This window comes from Elephas maximus, chromosome 13, assembly GCF_024166365.1.
Source record: "Elephas maximus indicus isolate mEleMax1 chromosome 13, mEleMax1 primary haplotype, whole genome shotgun sequence".
Taxonomy (NCBI): Eukaryota; Metazoa; Chordata; class Mammalia; order Proboscidea; family Elephantidae; genus Elephas; species Elephas maximus.
Window position 1 is genome coordinate 66,846,138 of NC_064831.1, and position 25,948 is coordinate 66,872,085.

The following is a 25,948-nucleotide window of genomic DNA, read 5'->3' on the forward strand; positions in this document are numbered from 1 at the left end:
TGGAGGATTTGTAATTGTCGCTGAGTGGCAGAAGGACAGATGGTAGACTGTTATCCTTATCAGAAGATGGCCTTTTCTCTTTTGCATGGTGTCTGTTTCACGGTATTTCATTATCTACATTTTTCTCATCTGTCACTTTAAAAATACAATACTCAGATTGTAACTGATAAAAACATAAGTTTATCCCATACCTGTAGGAAGGATCTTGGCTGAGTTAATCTTTTCTATAATTAAAATATCCTATCTGATATAAAAAGTTGTCATTGACATATATATTTAATTTTTTTAAATGATACTGCTACAAAGGGCATTGTTTTGGTAAAAGGCATTGCATTTGAGATTTTCTTAAGCTTATGGTTTAACAACATTTTAAATTTTATTGAAATATAATGGCACTTTCAAAGTTGCTGTTTTATTTTTTCAAATATTTCTTGAGCACCTGCTGGTGTACTGTGCATTTAAGTTAGGTACAAGGGAAATAAAGGTAAATAAAATAATGTCATATGAACCTACCTCTTCATTTTATGCTATCTCTTTGATAAATTTCATTTTCTTGAATTTCCAAACACATTCATTGTAATATGAATTAGACTGACTTTTATACGTGATACTTTCATTTTGAAGTCACATTTAGATAGTATGTGTAGACACTTTGTTTGATCTGGCTAATGGCATCCAAGAAATCAGTAATTTACGCATCAGCTTTCCTGTGAACTCTTTCTGAAGGATAATCTGCTGGACAGTTTTATGGAGGAGTAATATTCATCAAAATAATAATTTTCTACCTATACATTGACTGGATTCTTTTGGTAAAAAGAGTAAACTCTGAGTAAAACTCTTGACACCTGCAGAATTGTATTTCTTTAACTTAAGCAGTTAGCATAAGCCTTGGCACATATAGGTGTTGAGTTAAATGTTAAGGAATTGAGCTAAAGCTGTAATTTACCGTTTTCAATATAATATGTCTGTGAGTATGGTATCCAAACTATGTGGTAAAGTGTTGTCTAAAAATGCCATGCTGTTTTTGTAGCATTTTCCTTTCCTTCTTTGATCTGCTTCTCCCTGTTTTTTTCTTAGTTTCCCCTTCTTTCCTTCCCAGATACCCCCCTCACTCTTTCCTGCCATTCAGCTTTTTCCTCACCTCTCACATTTTAGCTGTCATCCTCACCCAGAGAAACAAGAAATACAAGTTACAAGCTCCCTTCCCCTCAGCTTTTCACCTCTTCCCAGTTTTTGTAGAAGGCATTGAAGGAGTATTATAAATCCTTCCTATTTATCTTACTTGTTGTTATAGTCTACCTTATTTAATGATTATATTCTTTTTACTACCAGGCATGTTTGAAAGATTGGAATGTATAATAATATTTTAAGAATTTAAGAGAAACAATATTTGATTCTTAAGTAGACTAATATCATTGGGTTTTAGATTCCAAAGTAGAGAAAATACAGGAGGAGGTTGAGAAAAAAGTGTTGTTTTCTAAACAAAATGTGAAAATCCTTGCATTACTTTCTGATCTATCTAGATTAGTAACTTGGCATCCACCCTGCCCTTGAGAATACATTTTTTGTTACAGAGAAATAACCCTCTTAAACAAGACATTGTATTCCTCTTTAAAAAAAAAAAAAACCTTAATTTGTTCAAATAAAGGAGCTTTTTCGAAAGGAGACATATTTAAACCTAATTGATAAGGAAGAGTAATTTCCTTGGAAATTCTCAGTTCTGTGTTATAATATTTTTAAATAATGGAAAGTAGATTATCTCCATCAATGTACTACATTATATGAAATGTGTTTTCCTTAGGCAAGGCTTGGGAGACTTCTAAAAATGGCAGCTTAATTAAGTCCTACATTGTATCATTTATATTTTTCTGCTTTATCCTATCCATAGAGCTTTTAAATTCTTTCCCAAAGATTATGAACCTATGTATGTTTAATTTTTTTCATGTCTCTTTTAAAAAATAAGGAAATATGAGAACCTTTAGGAGGAGTCTGATAGAATATCAAGGTCGTAAACCTCAGCATGAATTATTTCATTTAATACAGTAAATTATGTTAGAAAGGCCAGAGCTTTGGTCTAGTATGTCATAAAAAGTAATTAAAAGAATAAGAAGGGTATAAACTTTGATGAGATCATGTCTGCATAGGTATTAGTTTCCTTATATGCATTGTTAGTATTCCGTATTGTAGCAGTGTTGTTTAAATAAGGATTCACAATTGTGGCCTAAAAACTAGACTTAAAATATTTGTGTGTATATGGAATTAACCATCATAAAACCGGAAAAACCTCAGTGAGAAGAATTTTGACACGGTAGTCACAACAGTGGACTCAAACATAGCAACGATCATGAAGATGACATAAGATTGGACAGCGTTTCTGTTGTCCATAAAGTCACCATGAGTCAGCAGACTCGATGGCAGCTCACAACATCAGCAGCAAAAATTAGCTTTTGGGCTTGCTGCATTGACTTTTAGAATGTTAGAAAAGGGGAGGGACTTGAGAGTTTATTGTGTAATTCCTTTATTTTACTAATGAGGAAAGCGAGGCCCAGAGAAGTCACTCAGTCATGAGTTGCAGAATTTATCCTGGTATAGATCTCTCGACTCACAGTTTTGTACTATTCTGACTGCATCATCCTGCTTTTCCAGGCCTGAAGGAAAAACGGTTTCCTATCAGTGCTCATTTAGAATCAACAGTGTCAAACAGAATAGCAAACTTAAACTCATTTCTAACTCGTTAGAAGAGTAAGACTTGCATTGGATTGAGTGAGACTAGAAATTGTATTTTTTAAATTAGGAAGGAAAGGGGGCCCAGGAACCTTTGAAGTATATTTTCAGCCCTAATTGATTTACATTTTGAAAATGAGTAAGTAAATCATAGACAGTGTGTCTCAAAGAGTATATCTTGCTTTTTTACTTATGCCAGGGACATAATAATTAGAGTTGAGTAGATACCAAAAGGATGAATGTGTTTTTACACAGTGATGCTCATTCTTCTACAGAACAAATAATCCTCAGCAACTGTAACCTTATGCAGATTGATCCATTTCCTTTAAAGAGCTTATTTTCTAAGGTAATATAAAAATCCCCAATTTCTTGATTTCTTTAGAGCATTAATTTTATAATAATTAAAATATTCATATACATTGTAGAATATGTCCAAAACAAAAATAAAGTAATACCCACTGTTAAAATTTTGGTCCATTTTCTGCTCTTTATATGTTGTAGTTAGGTGCCGTCGAGTCAGTTCCGACTCATAGTGACCCTATGCACAACAGAACGAAATACCGCCCGGTCCTGAGCCATCCTTACAATCGTTGTTATGGCTGAGCTCACTGTTGCAGCCACTGTGTCAGTCCACCTCGTTGAGGGTCTTCCTCTTTTCCGCTGACGCTGTACTCTGCCAAGCATGATATCCTTCTCCAGGGACTGACCCCTCTTGACAACATGTCCAAAGTATATAAGACACAGTCTCGCCATGCTTGCTTCTAAGGAGCATTCTGGTTGTACTTCTTCCAAGACAGAATTATTTGTTCTTCTGGCAGTCCATGGTATATTCAATATTCTTTGCCAACACCACCATTCAAAGGCATCAATTCATCTTCGGTCTTCCTTATTCATTGACCAGCTTTCACATGCATATGATGGCATTGAAAATACCAAGGCTTGGGCCAGGCGCACCTTAGTCTTCAAGATGACATCTTTGCTCTTCAACACTTTAAAGAGGTCCTTTGCAGCAGATTTGCCCAATGCAATACGTCTTTTGATTTCTTCACTGGTGCTTCCATGGCTGTTGATTGTGGATCCAAGTAAAATGAAATCCTTGACAACTTCAATCTTTACTCCGTTTATTATGATGTCGCTCATTGGTCCAGTTGTGAGGATTTTTGTTTTCTTTATGTTGAGGTGCAATCCCTACTGAAGGCTGTGGTCTTTGATCTTCATGAGTAAGTGCTTCAAGTCCTCTTCACTTTCAGCAAGCAGGGTTGTGTCATCTGCATAGCGCAGATTGTTAATGAGTCTTCCTCAAATCCTGATGCCCCGTTCTTCTTCATGCAGTCTACCTTCTTGGATTATTTGCTCAGCATACAGACTGAATAAAAAAAAAAAAAAAAAAAAGTATGGTAAAAGAACACAACCCTGGCGCACACCTTTCTTGACTTTAAACCAGTCAGTATCCCCTTATTCTGTTCAAATAACTGCCTCTTGATCTATGTAAAGGTTCCTCATGGGCACAATTAAGTGTTCTGGAATTCACATTCTTCACAACGTTATCCATAATTTGTTGTGATCCACACAGTCGAATGCCTTTGTATAGTCAATAAAACACAGGTAAACATCCTTCTGGTTTTCTCTGCTTTCAGCCAGGATCCATCTGACATCAGCAACGGTATTCCTGGTTCCACGTCCTCTTTTGAAACTGGCCTGAATTTCTGGCAGTTCCCTGTCGATACGCTGCTATAGCCGGTTTTGAATGATCTTCAGCAAAAATTTGCTTGCATGTGATATTGATGATATTGTTCTATAATTTCCACATTCGGTTGGATCACCTTTCTTGGGAATAGGCATAAATATTGATCTCTTCCAGTCAGTTGGCGAGGAAGCTGTCTTTCCTATTTCTTGGCATAGATGAGTGAGCACCTCCAGTGCTGCATCTGTTTGTTGAAACACCTCAATTGATATTCCATCAATTCCTGGAGCCTTGTTTTTCATCAACGCCTTCAGAGCAGCTTGGACTTCTTCCTTCAGTACCATGGTTCCTGATCATATGGTACTTCTTGAAATGGTTGAATATCGACTAATTCTTTTTGGTATAATGACTCTGTGAATTCCTTCCATCTTCTTTTGATGCTTCCTGTGTCGTTTAATATTTTCTCCATAGAATCCTTCACTATTGCAACTCGAGGCTTGAATTTTTTCTTCAGTTCTTTCAGCTTGAGAAACACCGAGCATGTTCTTCCCTTTTGGTTTTCCATTTCCAGCTCTTTGCACATGTCATTATAATACTTAACTTTGTGTTCTCAAGCTGCCCTTTGAAATCTTCTGTTCAGTTCTTTTTTTTTTTTTTTAATAACTTTTATTAAGCTTCAAGTGAACGTTTACGAATCCAATCAGTCTGTCACATATACGTTTACATACATCTCACTCCCTACTCCCACTTGCTCTCCCCCTCTTGAGTCAGCCCTTTCAGTCTCTCCTTTCTTGACAATTTTGCCTGCTTCCCTCTCTCTCTCTATCCTCCCATCCCCCCTCCAGACAAGAGTTGCCAACACAATCTCAAGTGTCCACCTGATATAATTATTAGCTCAGTCTTCATCAGCGTCTCTCTCCCACCCGCTGACCAGTCCCTTTCATTTCTGATGAGTTGTCTTCGAGGATGGTTCCTGTCCTGTGTCAACAGAAGGTCTGGGGAGCATGGCCGCCGGGATTCCTCCAGTCTCAGTCAGACCATTAAGTTTGGTCTTTTTATGAGAATTTGGGGTCTGCATCCCACTGATCTCCTGCTCCCTCAGGGGTCCTCTGCTGTGCTCCCTGTCAGGGCAGTCATCGATTGTGGCCGGGCACCAACTAGTTCTTCTGGTCTCAGGATGATGTAGGTCTCTGGTTCATGTGGCCCTTTCTGTCTCTTGGGCTCTTAGTTGTCGTGTGGCCTTGGTGTTCTTCATTTTCCTTTGCTCCAGGTGGGTTGAGACCAATTGCTGCATCTTAGATGGCCGCTTGTTAGCATTTAAGACCCCAGACGCCACATTTCAAAGTGGGATGCAGAATGATTTCATAATAGAATTATTTTGCCAATTGACTTAGAAGTCCCCGCAAACCATGTTCCCCAGACCCCCGCCCTTGCTCCGCTGACCTTTGAAGCATTCATTTTATCCCGGAAACTTCTTTGCTTTTGGTCCAGTCCAATTGAGCTGACCTTCCATGTATTGAGTGTTGTCTTTCCCTTCACCTAAAGCAGTTCTTATCTACTGATTAATCAATAAAAAACCCTCTCCCACCCTCCCTCCCTCCCCCCCTCGTAACCACAAAAGTATGTGTTCTTCTCAGGTTTACTATTTCTCAAGATCTTATAATAGTGGTCTTATACAATATTTGTCCTTTTGCCTCTGACTCATTTCACTCAGCATAATGCCTTCCAGGTTCCTCCATGTTATGAAATGTTTCAGAGATTCGTCACTGTTCTTTATCGATGCGTAGTATTCCATTGTGTGAATATACCACAATTTATTTACCCATTCATCCGTTGATGGACACCTTGGTTGCTTCCAACTTTTTGCTATTGTAAACAGAGCTGCAATAAACATGGGTGTGCATATATCTGTTTGTATGAAGGCTCTTGTATCTCTAGGGTATATTCCTAGGAGTGGGATTTCTGGGTTGTATGGTAGTTCTATTTCTAACAGTTTAAGATAACGCCAGATAGATTTCCAAAGCGGTTGTACCATTTTACATTCCCACCAGCAGTGTATGAGAGTTCCAATCTCTCCGCAGCCTCTCCAACATTTATTATTTTGTGTTTTTTGGATTAATGCCAGCCTTGCTGGTGTGAGATGGAATCTCATCGTAGTTTTAATTTGCATTTCTCTAATGGCTAATGATCGAGAGCATTTTCTCATGTATCTGTTGGCTGCCTGAATATCTTCTTTAGTGAAATGTGTGTTCATATCCTTTGCCCACTTCTTGATTGGGTTGTTTGTCTTTCTGTGGTTGAGTTTTGACAGAATCATGTAGATTTTAGAGATCAGGCGCTGGTCGGAGATGTCATAGCTGAAAATTCTTTCCCAATCTGTAGGTGGTCTTTTTACTCTTTTGGTGAAGTCTTTAGATGAGCATAGGTGTTTGATTTTTAGGAGCTCCCAGTTATCGGGTTTCTCTTCATCATTTTTGGTAATGTTTTGTATTCTGTTTATGCCTTGTATTAGGGCTCCTAGGGTTGTCCCAATTTTTTCTTCCATGATCTTTATCGTTTTAGTCTTTATGTTTAGGTCTTTGATCCACTTGGAGTTAGTTTTTGTGCATGGTGTGAGGTATGGGTCCTGTTTCATTTTTTTGCAAAGGGATATCCAGTTATGCCAGCACCATTTGTTAAAAAGGCTATCTTTTCCCCAGTTAATTGACACTGGTCCTTTGTCAAATATCAGCTGCTCATACTTGGATGGATCTATGTCTGGGTTCTCAATTCTGTTCCATTGGTCTATGTGTTTGTTGTTGTACCAATACCAGGCTGTTTTGACTACTGTGGCTGTATAATAGGTTCTGAAGTCAGGTAAGGTGAGGCCTCCCACTTTCTTCTTCTTTTTCAGTAGTGCTTTGCTTATCCAGGGCTTCTTTCCCTTCCATATGAAATTGGTGATTTGTTTCTCTATCCCCTTAAAATATGACATTGGAATTTGGATCAGAAGTGCGTTAAATGTATAGATGGCTTTTGGTAGAATAGACATTTTTACTATGTTAAGTCTTCCTATCCATGAGCAGGGTATGTTTTTCCACTTAAGCATGTCCTTTTGAATTTCTTGTAGTAGAGCTTTTTAGTTTTCTTTGTATAGGTCTTTTTCATCCTTGGTAAGATTTATTCCTAAGTATCTTATCTTCTTGGGGGCTACTGTGAATGGTATTGATTTGGTTATTTCCTCTTCGGTGTTCTTTTTGTTGATGTAGAGGAATCCAAGTGATTTTTGTATGTTTATTTTATAACCTGAGACTCTTCCAAACTCTTCTATTAGTTTCAGTAGTGTTCTGGAGGATTCGTTAGGGTTTTCTGTCTGTGTATATAATCATGTCATCTGCAAATAGTGATAACTTTATTTCTTCCTTGCCAATGCGGATACCTTTTATTTCTTTGTCTAGCCTAATTGCCCTGGCTAAGACTTCCAACACGATGTCGAATAAGAGCGGTGATAAAGGGCATCCTTGTCTGGTTCCCGTTCTCAAGGGAAATGCTTTCAGGTTCTCTCCATTTAGAGTGATCTTGGCTGTTGGCTTTGCATAGATGCCCTTTATTATGTTGAGGAATTTTCCTTCAATTCCTATTTTGGTAAGAGTTTTTATCATGAATGGGTGTTGGACTTTGTCAAATGCCTTTTCTGCATCAATTGATAAGATCATGTGGTTTTTGTCTTTTGTTTTATTTATGTGATGGATTACATTAATGGTTTTTCTGATATTAAACCAGCCTTGCATACCTGGTATAAATCCCACTTGATCAGGGTGAATTATTTTTTTGATGTGTTGTTGGATTCTATTGGCTAGAATTTTGTTGAGGATTTTTGCATCAATGTTCATGAGGGATATAGGTCTATAATTTTCTTTTTTTGTAATGTCTTTACCTGGTTTTGGTATCAGGGAGATGGTGGCTTCATAGAATGAGTTGGGTAGTATTCCGTCATTTTCTATGCTTTGGAATACCTTTAGTAGTAGTGGTGTTAACTCTTCTCTGAAAGTTTGGTAGAACTCTGCAGTGAAGCCGTCCGGGCCAGGGCTTTTTTTTGTTGGGAGTTTTTTGATTACCGTTTCAATCTCTTTTTTTGTTATGGGTCTATTTAGTTGTTCTACTTCTGAATGTGTTAGTTTAGGTAGGTAGTGTTTTTCCAGGAATTCATCCATTTCTTCTAGGTTTTCAAATTTGTTAGAGTACAATTTTTCATAATAATCTGAAATGATTCTTTTAATTTCATTTGGTTCTGTTGTGATGTGGTCCTTCTCATTTCTTATTCGGGTTATTTGTTTCCTTTCCTGTATTTCTTTAGTCAGTCTAGCCAATGGTTTATCAATTTTGTTAATTTTTTCAAAGAACCAGCTTTTGGCTTTGTTAATTCTTTCAATTGTTTTTCTGTTCTCTAATTCATTTAGTTCAGCTCTAATTTTTATTATTTGTTTTCTTCTGGTGCCTGATGGATTCTTTTGTTGCTCAGTTTCTATTTGTTCAAGTTGTAGGGACAGTTCTCTGATTTTGGCTCTTTCTTCTTTTTGTATGTGTGCATTTATTGATATAAATTGGCCTCTGAGCACTGCTTTTGCTGTGTCCCAGAGGTTTTGATAGGAAGTATTTTCATTCTCGTTGCTTTCTATGAATTTCCTTATTCCCTCCTTGATGTCTTCTATAACCCAGTCTTTTTTCAGGAGGGTATTGTTCATTTTCCAAGTATTTGATTTCTTTTCCCTAGTTTTTCTGTTATTGATCTCTAGTTTTATTGCCTTGTGGTCTGAGAAGATGCTTTGTAATATTTCGATGTTTTGGACTCTGCAAAGGTTTGTTTTATGACCTAATATGTGGTCTATTCTAGAGAATGTTCCATGTGCGCTAGAAAAAAAAGTATATTTTGCAGCAGTTGGGTGGAGAGTTCTGTATAAGTCAATGAGGTCAAGTTGGTTGATTGTTGTAATTAGATCTTCCGTGTCTCTGTTGAGCTTCTTACTGGATGTCCTGTCCTTCTCCGAAAGTGGTGTGTTGAAATCTCCTACTATAATTGTGGAGGTATCTATCTCACTTTTCAATTCTGTTAAAATTTGATTTATGTATCTTGCAGCCCTGTCATTGGGTGCATAAATATTTAATATGGTTATGTCTTCCTGATCAGTTGTCCCTTTTATCATTATATAGTGTCCTTCTTTATCCTTTGTGGTGGATTTAAGTCTAAAGTCTATTTTGTCAGAAATTAATATTGCTACTCCTCTTCTTTTTTGCTTATTGTTTGCTTGATATACTTTTTTCCATCCTTTGAGTTTTAGTTTGTTTGTGTCTCTAAGTCTAAGGTGTGTCTCTTGTAGGCAGCATATAGATGGATCGTGTTTCTTTATCCAGTCTGTGACTCTCTGTCTCTTTATTGGTGCATTTTTTTTAGTCCATTTACATTCAGGGTAGTTATAGATAAATAAGTTTTTAGTGCTGTCATTTTGATGCCTTTTTATGTGTGTTGTTGACAATTTCATTTTTCCACATACTTTTTTGTGCTGAGGCGTTTTTCTTAGTAAATTGTGAGATCCTCATTTTCATAGTGCTTGACTTTATGTTAGTTGAGTCGTTACGTTTTTCTTGGTTTTTGTCTTGAGTTATAGCGTTGTTATACCTTTTTGTGGTTACCTTATTATTTACCCCTATTTTTCTAAGTAAAAACCTAACTTGTATTGTTCTATATCGCGTTGTATCACTCTCCATATGGCAGTTCAATGCCTCCTGTATTTAGTCCCTCTTTTTGATTATTGTGATCTTTTACCTATTGACTTCCATGATTCCCTATTATGTGTATTTTTTTTTTTAATTAATCTTAATTTGTTTGTTTTTGTGATTTCCCTATTTGAGTTGATTTCAGGACATTCTGTTTTGTGACCTTGTGTTGTGCTGATATCTGATATTATTGGTTCTCTGACCAAACAATATCCTTTAGTATTTCTTGTAGCTTTGGTTTGGTTTTTGCAAATTCTCTAAACTTGTGTTTGTCTGTAAATATATTAATTTCGCCTTCATATTTCAGAGAGAGTTTTGCTGGATATATGATCCTTGGCTGGCAGTTTTTCTCCTTCAGTGTTCTGTATATGTCGTCCCATTCCCTTCTTGCCTGCATGGTTTCTGCTGAGCAGTCAGAACATATTCTTATTGATTCTCCCTTGAAGGAAACCTTTCTTTTCTCCCTGGCTGTTTTTAAAATTTTCTGTTTATCTTTGGTTTTGGTGAGTTTGATGATAATATGTCTTGGTGTTTTTCTTTTTGAATCAATCTTAAATGGGGTTCGATGAGCATCTTGGATAGATATCCTTTCGTCTTTCATGATGTCAGGGAAGTTTTCTGTCAGGAGTTCTTCAACTATTTTCTCTGTGTTTTCTGTCCCCCCTCCCTGTTCTGGGACTCCAGTCACCCGCAGGTTATCCTTCTTGATCGAGTCCCACATAATTCTTAGGGTTTCTTCATTTTTTTAAATTCTTTTATCTAATTTTTTTTCAGCTATGTTGGTGTTGATTCCCTGGTTCTCCAGATGTCCCAGTCTGCATTCTAATTGCTCCAATCTGCTCCTCTGACTTCCTAGTGCGTTGTCTAATTCTGTTATTTTATTGTTAATCTTTTGGATTTCTACATGTTGTCTCTCTATGGATTCTTGCAACTTATTAATTTTTCCGGTATGTTCTTGAATAATCTTTTTGTGTTCTTCAACAGTTTTATCAGTGTGTTCCTTGGCTTTTTCTGCAGTTATCCTAATTTCATTTGTGATATCATTAAGCATTCTGTAAATTAGTTTTTTATATTCTGTATCTGATAATTCCAAGATTGTATCTTCATTTGGGAAAGATTTTGATTCTTTTGTTTGGGGGGTTGAAGAAGCTGTCACGGTCTGCTTCTTTAAGTGGTTTGATATGGATTGTTGTCTCCAAGCCATCACTGGGAAACTAGTTTTTCCAGAAAATCCACTAAAAAAAAATGCAGTCAGACCCCTATCAGAGTTCTCTCTCTGGCTCAGGCTATTTGGATGTTAATGAAGCCACCTTGGGAGGGTGGGGGAGGGAACAGAGAGATAGGAGAGTAGCACCTCAGAATATAGCCAGAGTTGCTTGTCTTGCTTGGAATGACTATTATATCTGAGATTCCCGCGGGCGCGTCGCCTATGTGTGCTGGCTGTGTGGAGATTGCCCCCGGGGGGTCTGGCCCGCTGGAGTCACCGTCAGATGCTGCGCTTCCAGCCCCACGCCCAGCGTCAAGGCTCCCCTACTGGGACGGTGCACTCTCGACTCCAAAATCAGTCGCTGCCTCCCGGGGACTTCTCGTCCCTCTAGCCGCGTGGCCGTGCCACCTCCGAGAACCAGTTGGGCCTCCTCCCGGGGTTAGTTCAGATGGGTGGAGCAGCTCCCCGTGCTTGTGCCGTGACCGAGTGTCCCGGCTGGGACGCTGTTCTCCCCGCTCCAATACCAGTCGCTGCCTCCCGGGGAGTTCTCCTACCGGCTGAGTCCCACGCCGCCCGCGCGACCCGGCTGGTCCCCTTCCCGGGGTTAGTTCAGGGGGGTGGAGCAACTCTCCGTGTTTATGCCGTACCTGCGTCCAGTCCAAATCCCTGCGTGATGGTTCCCCGGCTCGGACGCTGCTCTTTCTGCTCCAAGACCAGTCACTGTCTCCCGGGGACTTCTCCTACCGGCTGCGTCCCACGCCTCCCGTGGAACTGGCTGGTCCCCCTCCCGGGGTTAGTTCAGGGGGGTGGAGCAGCTCTCTGTGCTTGTGCCGTACCTGACTGGTACGCTGGCTCCAGGCTCTGGAAACAATCGCTGCTTCCCCGTATTAGTTCGTTCTCCGTCTCTAAATCTGTTGTTCAGGGATCGTAGATTGTTACGTGTGTGATCGATTCACTTGTTTTTCCGTGTCTTTGTTGTAAGAGGGATCCGAGGTAGCGTCTGCCTAGTCTGCCATCTTGGCTCCGCCCTGTTCAGTTCTTTTACTTCATCAATTCTTCCTTTTGCTTTAGCTGCTTGACACTCAAGAGCAAGTTTCAGAGTCTCCTCTGACATCCATCTTGGTCTTTTCTTTCTTTCCCATCTTTTCAGTGACCTCTTGCTTTCTTCATGGGTGATGTCCTTGATGTCATTCCACAACTCGTCCAGTCTTCGGTCACCAGTGTTCAATGCGTCAAATCTATTACTTAGATGATCTCTAAATTCAGGTGGGATATACTCAAGGTCATATTTTGGCTCTTGTGGACTTGGTCTGATTTTCTTCAGTTTCAGCTTGAAGTTGTATATGAGCAAGTGATGGTCTGTTCCACAGTCAGCCCCTGGCCTTGTTCTGACTGATGATATTGAGCTTTTCCAGTGTCTCTTTCCACAGATACAGTGTATTTGATTTCTTTGTGTTCCGTCTGGTGAGGTCCATGTGTATAGTTGCCTTTGATGTTGGTGAAAGAAGATATTGCAATGAAGAAGTTGGTGGTCTTTCAAAATTTTATCATTCGATCTCCAGCATTGCTTCTATCACCAAGGCCGTATTCCAACTACTGATCCTTCTTTGTTTCCAACTTTCGCATTCCAATCACCAGTAATTATCAATGCATCTTGATTGCATGTTCGATCAATTTCAGACTGCAGCAACTGATAAAAATCTTCTATTTCTTCATCTGTGGCCCTAGTGGTTGGTGCGTATATTTGAATAATAGTCGTATTAACTGGTCTTCCTTGTAGGCGTATGGGTATTATCCTATCACTGACAGCATCGTACTTCAGGATAGTTCTTGAAATGTTCTTTTTGATGATGCATGCAACACCATTCCTCTTCAAGTTGTCATTCCCAGCATAGTAGATTATATGATTGTTCCATTCAAAATGGCCAATACCAGTCCATTTCAGTTCACTAATGCCTAGGTTATCAATGTTTATGCATTCCATTTCATTTTTGACAATTTCTAATTTTCCTAGATTCATACTTCATACATTCCAGGTTCCGATTATTAATGGATGTTTGCAGCTGTTTCTTCTCATTTTGAGTCATGCCACATCAGCAAATGAAGGTCCCAAAAGCTTTACTCCATCTACGTCATTAAGGTCAACTCTACTTTGAGGAGGCAGCTCTTCCCCAGTCATCCTTTGAGTGCCTTCCAACCTGGGGGGGCTCATCTTCCAGCACTGTATCAGACAATGTTCTGCTGCTGTTCATAAGGTTTTCACTGGCTACTACTTTTCAAAAGTAGACTGCCGAGTCCGTCTTCCTAGTCTGTCTTAGTCTGGAAGCTCATCTGAAATCTGTCCTCCATGGGTGACCCTGCTGGTATCTGAATACCGGTGATATAGCTTCCAGCATCACAGCAACACACAAGCCCCCACAGTACGACAAACTGACAGACACATGGGGGGCTCTTTATATATGAATATATAAATCTTACGCACTTATTTAAGGAAGCCTGATATTGCAGTGGTTAAGCGCTCAGCTGCTCACTGAAAGGTCGGTAGTTCAAACCCATCAGCCACTCCATGGGAGAAAGATTTGGCAGTCTGCTTCCCTAAAGATTAGAGCCTTGGAAACCCTGTGGGGCAGTTCTGCCCTGTCCTGTAGAGCTGCCTTGAGTCGTAATCAGTTCGACGGCAGTGGTTTTTTGGGGCACACTTATTTATGTATAAATTGCATTTGCATAGATTTGAATCCTGACTTTATTTAACATTATACAAATAAAAAAATTTAATGACATTTTAATATTGATATTGTTAAAAATTATTCATAACTACGTAACATTCATCTTAATGTGCGTGCTATAATTTAGGCAATCAGTTGCCTACTGCTGATATTTTGTTGTAAACCACAGTGCAGCAAATACCTTTACAGAGGAATCTCTTCATATTTCTCTATTTCCTTATCATGATTTTGCAGAAGTAAAATTATTCTGTTCAATTAACTTTTTTTTTTTTTTTACTGAACTTTTTAATATTAAGTAGAATGGGTTGTGAGACTAGTGAGACTGTTAGGAAATGTGCAGCCCCCACTTGAGTCATCTTAGTAGCATAATTGGCCAGGTAGGTGTGGTCTGGAGCTCTTACAGATAGCAAATACACTTCAATCTCTGGGGAAATGCCAAAGTTTTAGAGGTTACCTTTCAGGAACCAAGTACAAAAACTAATTCTTTGGGTAAAATTAATAGTGAACCCCACAAAAAGCCTTCACAATTTTAATGGAAGTAGGACTATCCCATATCACACCCAACGATGCATCTTTTTTACCCTCAAGAGGTGTTATATCTCTTACAAAAAGCAAAAACATAATGCAAACCACAAGGAGCAAATAAATAAAAAATGGAAATGTGTTTATAGAAAGGTGCATAAGACATATTCTAAGTCACAGAAGACAAAATACAAGAAATACCAGTTTCTCAGACAACAAATAGATTTAAAAACAGAAGAAGCAGTCGGTAATGGCAAACCACTTGTGAGGACATAAGTTAATTCCCTTTTTGGTTGTTCATTTTAGAGATACTTATCCAAAGTCTGAAAAATATTTGTAATCTGTGACTTGGTATTTCATTTTTATGATTTGACCCTGAGGAAATAATTGACTGTTTTTAAAAGCATTTACTATAGAAACATTTGGTATACTGATATTTATTATATTGAAAACAGAGACATTTCTCAAATGTGTAATAATAAGGTGTTGGTATAATTAGGTATATTCATGAAATGGAATACCTTACAGCTACTAGATTCTGTTGTAGAGTATTATTTAATGGTATCGGTATATACTTACAATATTAATTTAAAAAAGCAGATTATGAAATACAGTATTATAAATTGTGTATCCCATTTTTATGAAAATATATATGCAAAGGTAAATGTCTGAGAGAATATACTCCAAAATATTGTTATTTCTAAATGCTAGAACTATAAACCAAAAAAAAACCCAACCCAGTGCCGTTGAGTCGATTCCAACTCATAGTGACCCTATAGGACACAGTAGACCTGCCCCATAGAGTTTCCAAGGAGCGCCTGGTGGATCGAACTGCTGACCCTTTGGTTAGCAGATCTAGCACCTAACCATTAGGCCACCAGGGTTTTCATTAGAATGATAGCTGATTTTTTTAATTTTGTTTACATTTTTTAATAATAAGCATGTATTGATTATGTATTAAAAAAATTACTCTTAAGTCAGACCAAAATATAAATATATTTCCTCTTGTTTTTAGTTTTGAGATTTTTAAAATGTTAACATTAGTGTGAGTGCATGATGTATGTGTGTGTCCATGTCTGTGTCAATGCATTGTTTTTTTAGAAGATATGATTCTTGATAGTTCTGAATAGAGTCCAGATTTTGTGTATGTTGTTGTTAGTTGCCATAGAGTCAGTTCTGACTCATGGCAACCCTGTGTATAAAAAAATAAATGTCGCCTGGTGCTGTGCTGTCTTCATGATCTTGGAATATTCGAGTCTATCACTTTGGCTGTTTTGTCAAGCCATCTTGTCGAGGATTTCCATGTTTTCACTGACCCTCTACTTTATCAAACATGATGTCCTTTTCTAGCCATTGGTCTTTCCTGATGACATATCCAAAATGTTGTTGTTAGGTGCTGTCGAGTCGATTCCAACCCGTAGCGACCCTGTGTACCACGGAACTAAACACTGCCCGGTCCTCACAGTCATTGTTGTGCTTGAGCCCATTGTTGCAGCCACTGTGTCAGTTCATCTTGTTGAGGGCCTTCCTATTTTTTGCTGACCCTCTACTTTACCAAGCATGATATCCTTCTCCGGAGACTGATCCTTCCTGACAACATGTCCAAAGTGTGTAAGACGCAGTCTCGCTATCCATGCTTCTAAGGAGCATTTTGGGTGTTCTGTTTCTAAGACAGATTTGTTCATTCTTTTGGCAGTCCATAGTATATTCAGTATTCTTAGCCAACATGACAATTCAAAGGTGTCAATTCTTCTTCGGTCTTCCTTATTCATTGTTCAGCTTTTGCCTGCATATGATGCAATTGAAAATACCATGTCTTGGGTCAGGTGCACCTTAGTCTTCAGGGTGACACCTTTGTTTTTCAACACTTTAAAGAGGTCTTTTGCAGCAGATTTGCCTAATGGAACGTGTCTTTTGATTTCTTGACTGCTGCTTCCACGGGTGTTGATTATGGATCCAAATAAAATGAAATCCTTGACAACTTCAGTCTTTTCCCTGTTTATCATAATGTTGCTTATTGGTCTAGTTGTGAGGATTTTTGTTTTCTTTATGTTGAGGTGTAATCTATACTGAAGGCTATGGTCTTTGATCTTCAGTATCCAATGTAAGCAAGCCAACATCTCACCATTCTTGTCTGAATAACATTCTGGTTGTATTTCTTCTAAGACAGATTTGTTCGTTCTTCTAGCATTCCACTGTATATTCAGTGTTCTTCACCAGCACCACAATTTGAATGAATCAATTCTTCTGTCTTCATGCACGTGTATGAGGCAATTGGTAAGACCATGGCTCGGGTCTGGCAGTCATGTATAAGTATCCTTACTGGATTTGATTTGATAAAATATAAGTGATATTTTCATACAACTGAAAATAGTATAATTGGTCCTTTCAGAAAGTTGAAGATGATAGCTTAGAAAGTTCCTTTTCCTTAGTGTAGCGATAGTAATTACATACCAGAGTCTCTGCCTACATGAGCAGTACAGGAGGAGGGAATGTGGAGTAGTGAAAAAGCTTGGTCTTATGAAGTCACCCAATTGTGGTTTTGACCTTGGGCTGTATAACATTGGGCATAATACCAAACCTCTTTGAGCCTTCATTAAGCATCTTTAAAATGTAAACATACTGCCACCTGTTCTATCTGGTTGTGAAGACTGTAAGAAATAATGTATGCAGCTTATCTAGTCCTTTGCTAATCAAATAATAAGTTTTTGATAGATGGTAATGAGGATGATGATTTCACACATGTTTTGCTTTGCACCTTAAGAAATTTGGGGAAAGCGTTTTCTTTATTTTTATTACTGCTTTTATATGACTTGAGACCTGGGTTATTTTTTCAAGTTGCATTTATGTATATATGTACTTACCACTTAAAACATTGCTTTTGGTTAGTGACAAAGTGTGTCATTGTGAAGTGCTGTCAAGGTGATTTTGACTCATGGTGACCTCATGTGACAGAATAGAACTGACCCATAGGGTTTTCTAGGATGAAATCTTTATGAGAGCAGATTGCCAGATCTTTTTTCTCACAGAGCCACTGGTGGGTTTGAACCAGCAACCTGTCAGTTAGGAGCTGAGCACTTAACCCATTGCGCCACCACACTCCTTTGCTAAAATATAGAAGTATCTTATATATACCCACTCCTCACATATCAACATGGTTAGGTTCCAAAGACCAGGTTGTTAACATGAAATTTGGAATTATGTGACAATGGAGGATGGCCACATCAGAACACAAAATGGAAGATAACTACATCATTACATAACTGCGAAACCACAGAGAATCATGGCGGAACCAAGGTGACGCATAATCTTAACCATCATAGCCAGTGTTACTCTTTACTCTTGCCTTACACCTCAGCATTCGTTACTATCAGATGTATGTTGTTAGCGTGCAAAGTAGTTGGACTGTAGACTTTTTAATTTTATTGTAAATGTAAAATGTCAGATAACAAGATAGCTGATAAGTGAGGAATAGGTGTAATAGGCCTCATTTATCAAAGAAAATACAATAATTACTTTTTCTTGCCAGAGAATATTTTCCTTTTACTCTGAAAAAAAAATTTTTTTTTTTTTTTTTTGCTTTTATTTGTTTATTGTTTTGTAGGTTTGTGATTTGAAAACACAATTTTCTGGCCCAAATCCATTTTCCAACCATGTCTGTATTGTAGTGGTCATGAGTGTGGATTCAGTAACCAAATTGTATGGGTTTCAGTTTGGGCCTTGTCACTTTATTAGCAGTGAAGTTACCCAGTCATGGCTTTGACCTTATAACTTTGAGCAAGTTGTGTGACTGTCTGTCCCTGTTTTCTCATATGTAAAATAAAACCGCCTAATTATGTTCTAAGTATAGTTCTAAGGACTAAATGAGTGAATATATGTAGTTAAATTAATGTATGTTGTATAATAAGCCTTCATAAATACTCTCATTAACTATTATTGACAGTACTGTCTTCATTCATTCATTTGGTGAATACTTACTGAGTGCCTGCCTACCATATGCCAGACACCGAGAAACATCAGTAAACAAAACAGAGAAAGTCATTGCCCTTTTCAAACGTACATTCTACTGCAGGAAACAGCAAATGAATATAGGAAGTCAGGCGATGATAAGTCCCATGAAGAAAAATAAACAGAATAAGAAGATGGCAAATAATACCCATTACTGTCTAGTCAATTTTGACTCACAGCAACCCTATAGGACAGAGTAGAACTACCCCCATAGGGTTTCCCAGGCTGTAAATCTTTACAGAAGTAGACTGCTGCACCTTTCTCACATGGAGTGGCTGGTGGGTTCGAACTGCTGACCTTTCAGTTATCAGCTGAGTGCTTAACCACTATACTACCAGGGTTCATTTACCAAATAATAGAGGGTGTGCTATTTAAGATAGAGCATTCATTTTATTTAAGATTATACAAGTATCTGGAGATTGGGATGAATTTTGGGATGTATTTTGAAAGTAGGATTGATAGGATTTGCCGATGTATTGGATGTGAGCAATTATGCAATTGATGGTACCATTTACTGAAATGGGGAACACTCTGGGGAGAGTAAATTTACCTGTATGAGGAGCATAAGAATTTTGTTTTGGACTATCATGTTGGAAATGCTTATTGAACACCCATTTGGAGATATTAGGGAGGCAGTTTGATATATGGATTTCAAAGAGAAGTCAGGACTAGAGATAAAAATTTGAGAGCTGCCTGTGCATAAATAATATTTTGAGTCACTGCACTTGATGAATGAGTTTCGATAAAGAAGAGGAAATGTCTAAGGATAGCCTGGGGATTCTCTTAACATTTAGGGATCAGAAAGAGGAAGAGGACCCAGCAAAGAATACTTCGAAGAAACACCCAGTGAGTTAGGAGGACAAAGTGGTGTCTGGAAGCCTAGTGAAGAAAGAGTCTCAGGGAGTGAAAATGATTCACAGAGCTAAGGCTGTGAGAACCAGGTGAGGGCTGAGAGTTGACCATTGATGTTGGCGACTTTGACAAGAACAGTTCATTGAAGTTGTAAGGGCAGAAGCTGAACTAAAATGGGTTCAAGAGATCATGAGAGTTCATGAGGAAGTATAGACAGAGAGGATATACCTCCTTTCAACAAATTCTGATATAAATATGTAGTTAGAGGGAGACATAAGGTAAAAGGAGAATTATTTTGAGATGATTTAAGTAGAAAGGGAAAAAAAATTGGTGATGCAAAATAGGAGAAATAAGTATATGAATGGAAGAGAAGGCATGGGATCCAGTGTACAATTGGAGGGGTTGGCCCTAGATAGGAACATGAGTGTTCACACCTTGTAGCAGGAAGGAAGACAGAGTATATGGCCCACTTGGCAAATTTGGACATAGGAGAGTATGGAAGTTCTCTTCGAATGATGCTGCATTCCTCAGGGAAATAAGCGTGATCATGAACTGAGGGGCAATGAAGGATGTTGGAGATTTGAGGAGAAGGTCTGAAAGAATTCCCTAGGTAGGTGTGTGAATTAACTAGTGTGTAAGGTAGCTTGATTGCTTGGCAATAAGGTGTAATGTCATAAATTTAAAGTGAGAGCTGTCAGCAAGGTTGTAATTGTCTATAACTGCATTAATCTGTTTATTAATCTGCTTAGGTAGAGAGTATAATTTAGGGTTGAAATTTCCATGCAGGATGAAAGAAAAAGAGAGGGGCAAGGGAGCTGAGTGTATGCGAGGGAGTGATTATAGTGATGGGCCATAAAATCTAGGACGGATAAGTAGGGAATTTTGTGTGCTTCAGCTAAACCAAACCTCTCTTGCCACTAGCTACATTCAGTTTCTTATCTCTGTGTTCTCTGGAATTCCCTTCTTGTTCTCCTTTCTGCCTCACCTTCCTAAACAAACACAAACATACCCAATACCCACATGTCCAAATTTGATCCATTCTTCGAGGGACAGCAGGCATGACATGGTATGTCTTTCTTGAAGTCTTCTGCCATCACCCCCAGTGATCAGTAATCTTCTTTCCCCTTTTGAGCTCCTGTAGCATTTTCTCTCTAACTCTCTAAGTGGCACTTATAGCTTGGTATTATAGGTTTTTGTATGTATTTTACCTCTTCTGCTACACTGTTTTGTTCCCAGGGACAGGGATTATGTCCTTGTGTCTTTATCACTTAGCACAACTGATGAGCAGTGAAGGCTTGGCAAGTCAGTGAAAATCTCAAGTAAAACAATTTCTTCAGCATTCCAAAGCAGTTGTGGAAACTAATATTTCATGGAGATTACTTTTCGTTCCAGCTATATAGTCTTTTATACTCATTGTAGTGTATAGCAGGAGCCCTGCTGGTGCAGTGGCTAAGTGCTTGGCTGCTAACTGAGAGGTTGGCGATTTGCAACCGCCAGCGCCTCCACAGGAAAAAGATGTGTCGGCCTGCTTCCGTAAAGATATACAGCCTTGGAAATCCTATGGGGTAGTTCTTGTCTGTCCTATAGGGTTGCTATGGTTTGGAATCAACTCAGTGGCAGTGGATTTGGTTTATAATCCTGTATCATTTTTATCATCATCATCATCATTTCATTTATTTATCTTGCAGGAACATCTTTCCTTAAAGAAGTATATCATTGACATTGTGGTTGAAAATGCAGCTCCACCAGAGCCTGTGAAAGATGGAGAAGAGCGGCAAAAAAATAAAAAAAAGGCCAAAAAGATAAAAGCACGGATGAACTCCAGGTACCTTAACTATCCTTATGAACAAAACAGAACAAAAGAAAAACTTTCACTGATGTTTCTTTAATGTAAATCCAAAGGAGACCAGAAAAAAAGTTTAAAGTTGTTTGCTTCAAGAAAGCCTTGAAAATAACACCGATGAGCCTAATTTATAGCCACTTTCTTTGATTGAGAAAGAAAACTGCGCATCGATCTAAAGCCCTTGCTTTCACCTGTTAAGAGCTCTTCTCATAATTGGATGCCAGGGCCCTGCCAAACTTATGCCTCCTCCAGCATACAGTAGCATGTTTAAGTATGTGTAAACTAAGCCGATTTTTCTGTCCAACTATTGATTTTTAAATGAAGTATCAAAGAAAATCAATAGCAATCAACAAATAGAAGTCTGCTGGCTGTAGCGTCAAATCCCATGACTAAGTTTAATCAATTTGGTTGCCTGTCACAACAAGAAAAAGTTCGAGAAATATCTTGAAATGGAAAGTGTGTTGTCAGACCTGTAGTTTATCACCAGCCCCCAAAGTGATACCTGAAGATCAGACAGCTGTGTCGTACATCATTACTGCACAAGCTTCGAGCGTCACTGATGACCAATGAGTCTTGTTGGAAGAGACAGGCGTAGCTCCTCCTGAGTGGATAATTCTTTGCTATTTGAGGGAAGGTAGTCTGAGTAAGTCATTATACTTTTATTCCTAAATGTCTCAATAGATAGGGAAGCTTGACCAATGCGATTACAGGACTAGAATAACGGCAAATGTTGCACTTATTTCTCTGTGGTTGCCACGTTCATACTGTGATCATGTAGGGGGTCCAAACTGGGTACTGAGAGTGCTCATTCAAGCAAAGACTAGAAGAGGCGTTTTTTTATTTCAGTTTTTGAGTTCCCTGCAAATTTATGTCAAAGAGTAGTTCCACAGCACATTGCAGGGTGTATTGACTTTTACTTCTAGTTCATGCTGAGATTTTGCTGATCTCCTGACACTGGAGTGCAATAAAGCAATTTCCTCGGACCTCTTTTCTTCTCTGTGTACACATTGCCGTGGTGAGCTCACCCAGTCCTATGACTTTGAATACCCTCTACTTGCCAGTGGCTGCCATTTTCTTGATGATAGCTTTTGATAAGCAATTTTTTTTTTTAATTTTAATGACATCTATTTTATCAGTTTTTTTCTTTTATGTTTAGTACATCTGCATTATATCTAAGAAATCTTATGCCTGCCCCAAGGTTAAAAAGATAGCCTCTTTTTTTTTTAAGTGTGTGTCTGTTTATAGACTGTTCTATTCCTTTGATCTGGTTGTCTCTTTTGGCACCTTGATTAAAATAAAATGAATCAACAATAACTGTGGACCTATTTCTGGACTATTCAGTTCCATTGCATTGATGTCTTCAAACTGTCCTTATTTATAGCTTTATAATAAGTCTTGAAATAAATAATAGAAATCCTCCAACTTTGTTTTACTTTTTCAAAATTGTTTTGGTTATCCAAGAGCCTTTGCACTTTCATGTGTATTAGGATCAGTTTGTCAGTTTCTTAAAAAAGAAAAAAGGAAAGGTTATTGGGACCTTTATTAGAATCGTATCAGACCTATAGATCAAATTGGGAAGAATTAACATCCTGGTAGTATTGAGTCTCTAATCATGATAATGATGTATCTGCATTTGTTTAGAGCTTCTTCGGTTTCTCGCAGTGATATTTTGCAAGTTTTGGTTTATAAATCTTACAAACATTTCATTAAATTTACCCCTAGTGTTTTCTGGTTTTTGAGGCTATTGGAGGTGAGAGTATATAGAAATACAATTGATTTTTGCATATTAACGTTGTGTGTGTATGTGTGTGTTTTGAAGTTAGGAATTAGAGAAACCTTTTTCTTTTATATATAGTCATATTTTCCTCAATTTAACTGTGTTACTTTCGTAACAAAAATAATAAAGTAGAACAAAGGAATTAGAAAAGTTTAAAGGAGATTATCCTTAGATGCAAGTAAGTAGTTTAGGTTTTATTCTGAGGACTGTGGGGAACCATTGAAAGTTTTTTGGGCAGGAAATGGTAAGCTCTGATAACATGTATAAATTGACTCATACTATCTACTGAAGCAGTTCTCAAACTTTTTGGTTGTAAGACCTATTTTACATTAAAAAATCATTGAGGATCCCAAAGATATTTTGTTTATCTACAGTATATCTATCAATATTTATCATATTAGAAATTAAAACTGAGAAATTCTTAAAATATTTATTAACTCATTTTAAAATAACAGTAAAATCATCACTAGTTCATATGAATAAAAATTTTTTGGTGAAAAATAACTATTTTTCACAAAACAAAAAAAATTAGTGAAAAGACTGACATTATTTTACATTTTTGCAACTTCCTTTAATGTCTGGTTTAATAAAGAGAGCTAGATTCTTGTATCTGCTTCTGTATTCAGTCTTGTGTGATATCACATGCCATGTAGCTTCAACTCTATTGTTTGCCTGTAAAGAAGGACAGTGAAGAAGCCCTGACTTCGTGGATCTCCTGAAAAGCTCTCTCAGATGCCCAGGGTACTCCAGATCGCACCCTAGGAACCGATGGCCTACCTCATAAGAAAGAACTTAATAATGATAGCAATTAATCAGTTGCCTTATTAATATGAATCAAATCATGAAGCAAGACGTTGACGTTCAAACTGTAGTCCTTAGACCACCTGCATCGGAATCATCTGGATCCTTGTTAAAAGTAGATTTCTGGATTTCAGCCTTTGGATTCAAGGAATCTATGTTTTAACAAGCTCCCAGGTAATTCTAGTGTACCCAACAATTTGATACCAAGTGTTTATAGGAATTTAGAATCATGGAAACTTAGAGCTAGAAAAGACTTTTAGGAGATTAGCTAGTTCTACCCCCTCATCTTAGGAGCCTTGGTGGCTCAGTGGTTAAAGCGCCTAACGGCTAACCAAAAGGTTGGCGGTTTGAACCCACTGCAGGAGAGATGTGGCAGTCAGCTTCCATAAAGATCACACCCTTGGAAACCCTATGGAGCAGTTCTCCTCTGACCTAGAGGATCACTATGAGTCGAAATCAACTTGATGGCAGTGGGTGGGTGGAAGGTACTCCCGCATATTACCAGTGAGTACAACAAAGGCTCACAAAGGACAATGACTTTCTAAAAGCCACACTTATTTAAAAAAAAAAAAAAGTTCTCATGTGAAATAATTAGACACTGGTTCAGTAAGGATCAAAATTAAATGCCAAAATGTTTATGACATAGACATGTGGAGAAGGGCATGGATTGGAGAAACAAATACGAGATAAATTTTATGAGTGTTCCTGTGTGAGAGAGGGAGACAAACCAATTCTGATGGTCCTAGAGCATCCCTCTAGATGCTGATGTCCTTAATTGAAATAAGGGGCATAGATGGAAATGGTATGGCTGAGGCTACGGTGAGTGGATTTGAGCCCTCTGAGGGATATCACGGAGGAGCTAGTAGATGGTGTGTCCATTTTTAAGCCTGTTCCATGTCTATTTACCCATTTTCATTGAAATTTATTTTTGTAAAAGAAATCATTTCCTTCTAACTTTGCCTTGTCCATGAGTCTGTGTTGGTATAGACCAAGCTCTGCTGCCCCCTGACAGAAGTATCCCAAGTGGTGAAAAATCACCCCCCCGCCCCCCCCCCCCCAAATAAAAAAACCCCAAAAGAAAAGCCTCTAAATGTTTCTGAACTGGAGCCTGCAAATCCAAGCTTATAAAATTAAGATGATAATGTTAAAGAATATAAAGTTGAAAAAGTAGGGCAGGGTGAAATTATGACCCTGGAAAGGAGCCACTATAGATAACCCAGGGAATGACATCAGGAAATTGGCGATTTGGGAAGATTTCTTACCTGTGGTAGCCTGGTAAGATTGGAACATTGAGAACATAGGTGCGTAGGAGGTTATTTTACAAATCCAAGCATGAAATGATAAGGACTTACATTAGAGTATAATTTGGAAGAAATTAAGAGGAAAGAAAGTAATCAAGAAGCATTTTAATGTAATATTAAAATTTATGATATATCAATTATTTGAAAAAAGAAATTTAAAAAAATTTGGAAATTTCAGACCAAGGTACCATTGACAGATACACAATGACGGCGGACATAAAAAGGGAAGAATGAGTTTGGTTTTAAAGATCGATAAGATGACATGAAGCTTGAACTTTCTAGTGAAGAGCTTGAAGAGTTTGAAATTTAGACTGAAAGCTAGAATTATATATTTAGCATTTGTTATTATAATATTAAAATTGTCACAGTGATAGGAAATGGAAATCAAAAGAGAAGAGGACTTGAAAAAGGAAGTAATGGCTGTAAAATATAGAGGCAGAAAGGTCAAGGAGAATGCATACAGAGAAAGAGCCATTGTGTTTGGCACTAACAAATCAACAGTGGATTTACAGGAAAAGCATTTTTAATGGAGTAGCAGGTGTATATAATAAGCATAATTCTGTACCCATTTCTCCATGGCTGCCCTTCGCATATACCTCAGTGTGTTTGCAGTTGATGTTTCCTCTACCCATCCTGAGCTTCTCCAGATTTTCCAGGACTGGCTCCTTCACTTTGTTTAGGTTTCATCTTAACAAGGTTTACTTCTCTGAGACCTCCCTTCGTTATGCTCTCTATAACTCCCCCAACCC

The 25,948-nt window shown here is 38.1% G+C and overlaps 1 protein-coding gene across 13 annotated transcripts in view; it reads left to right on the plus strand.

Annotated features, from left to right (window-relative positions):
- Nucleotides 1-25,948, plus strand: part of SCAPER (S-phase cyclin A associated protein in the ER) — a 495,697-nt gene that overhangs the window by 190,823 nt on the left and 278,926 nt on the right. For all 13 annotated transcript variants that reach the window (XM_049852841.1, XM_049852843.1, XM_049852837.1 and 10 more), the window contains one exon: nucleotides 21,166-21,302. In XM_049852841.1, the coding sequence (XP_049708798.1) occupies nucleotides 21,166-21,302 (137 nt within the window). The remainder of the gene's footprint in view (nucleotides 1-21,165; nucleotides 21,303-25,948) is intronic.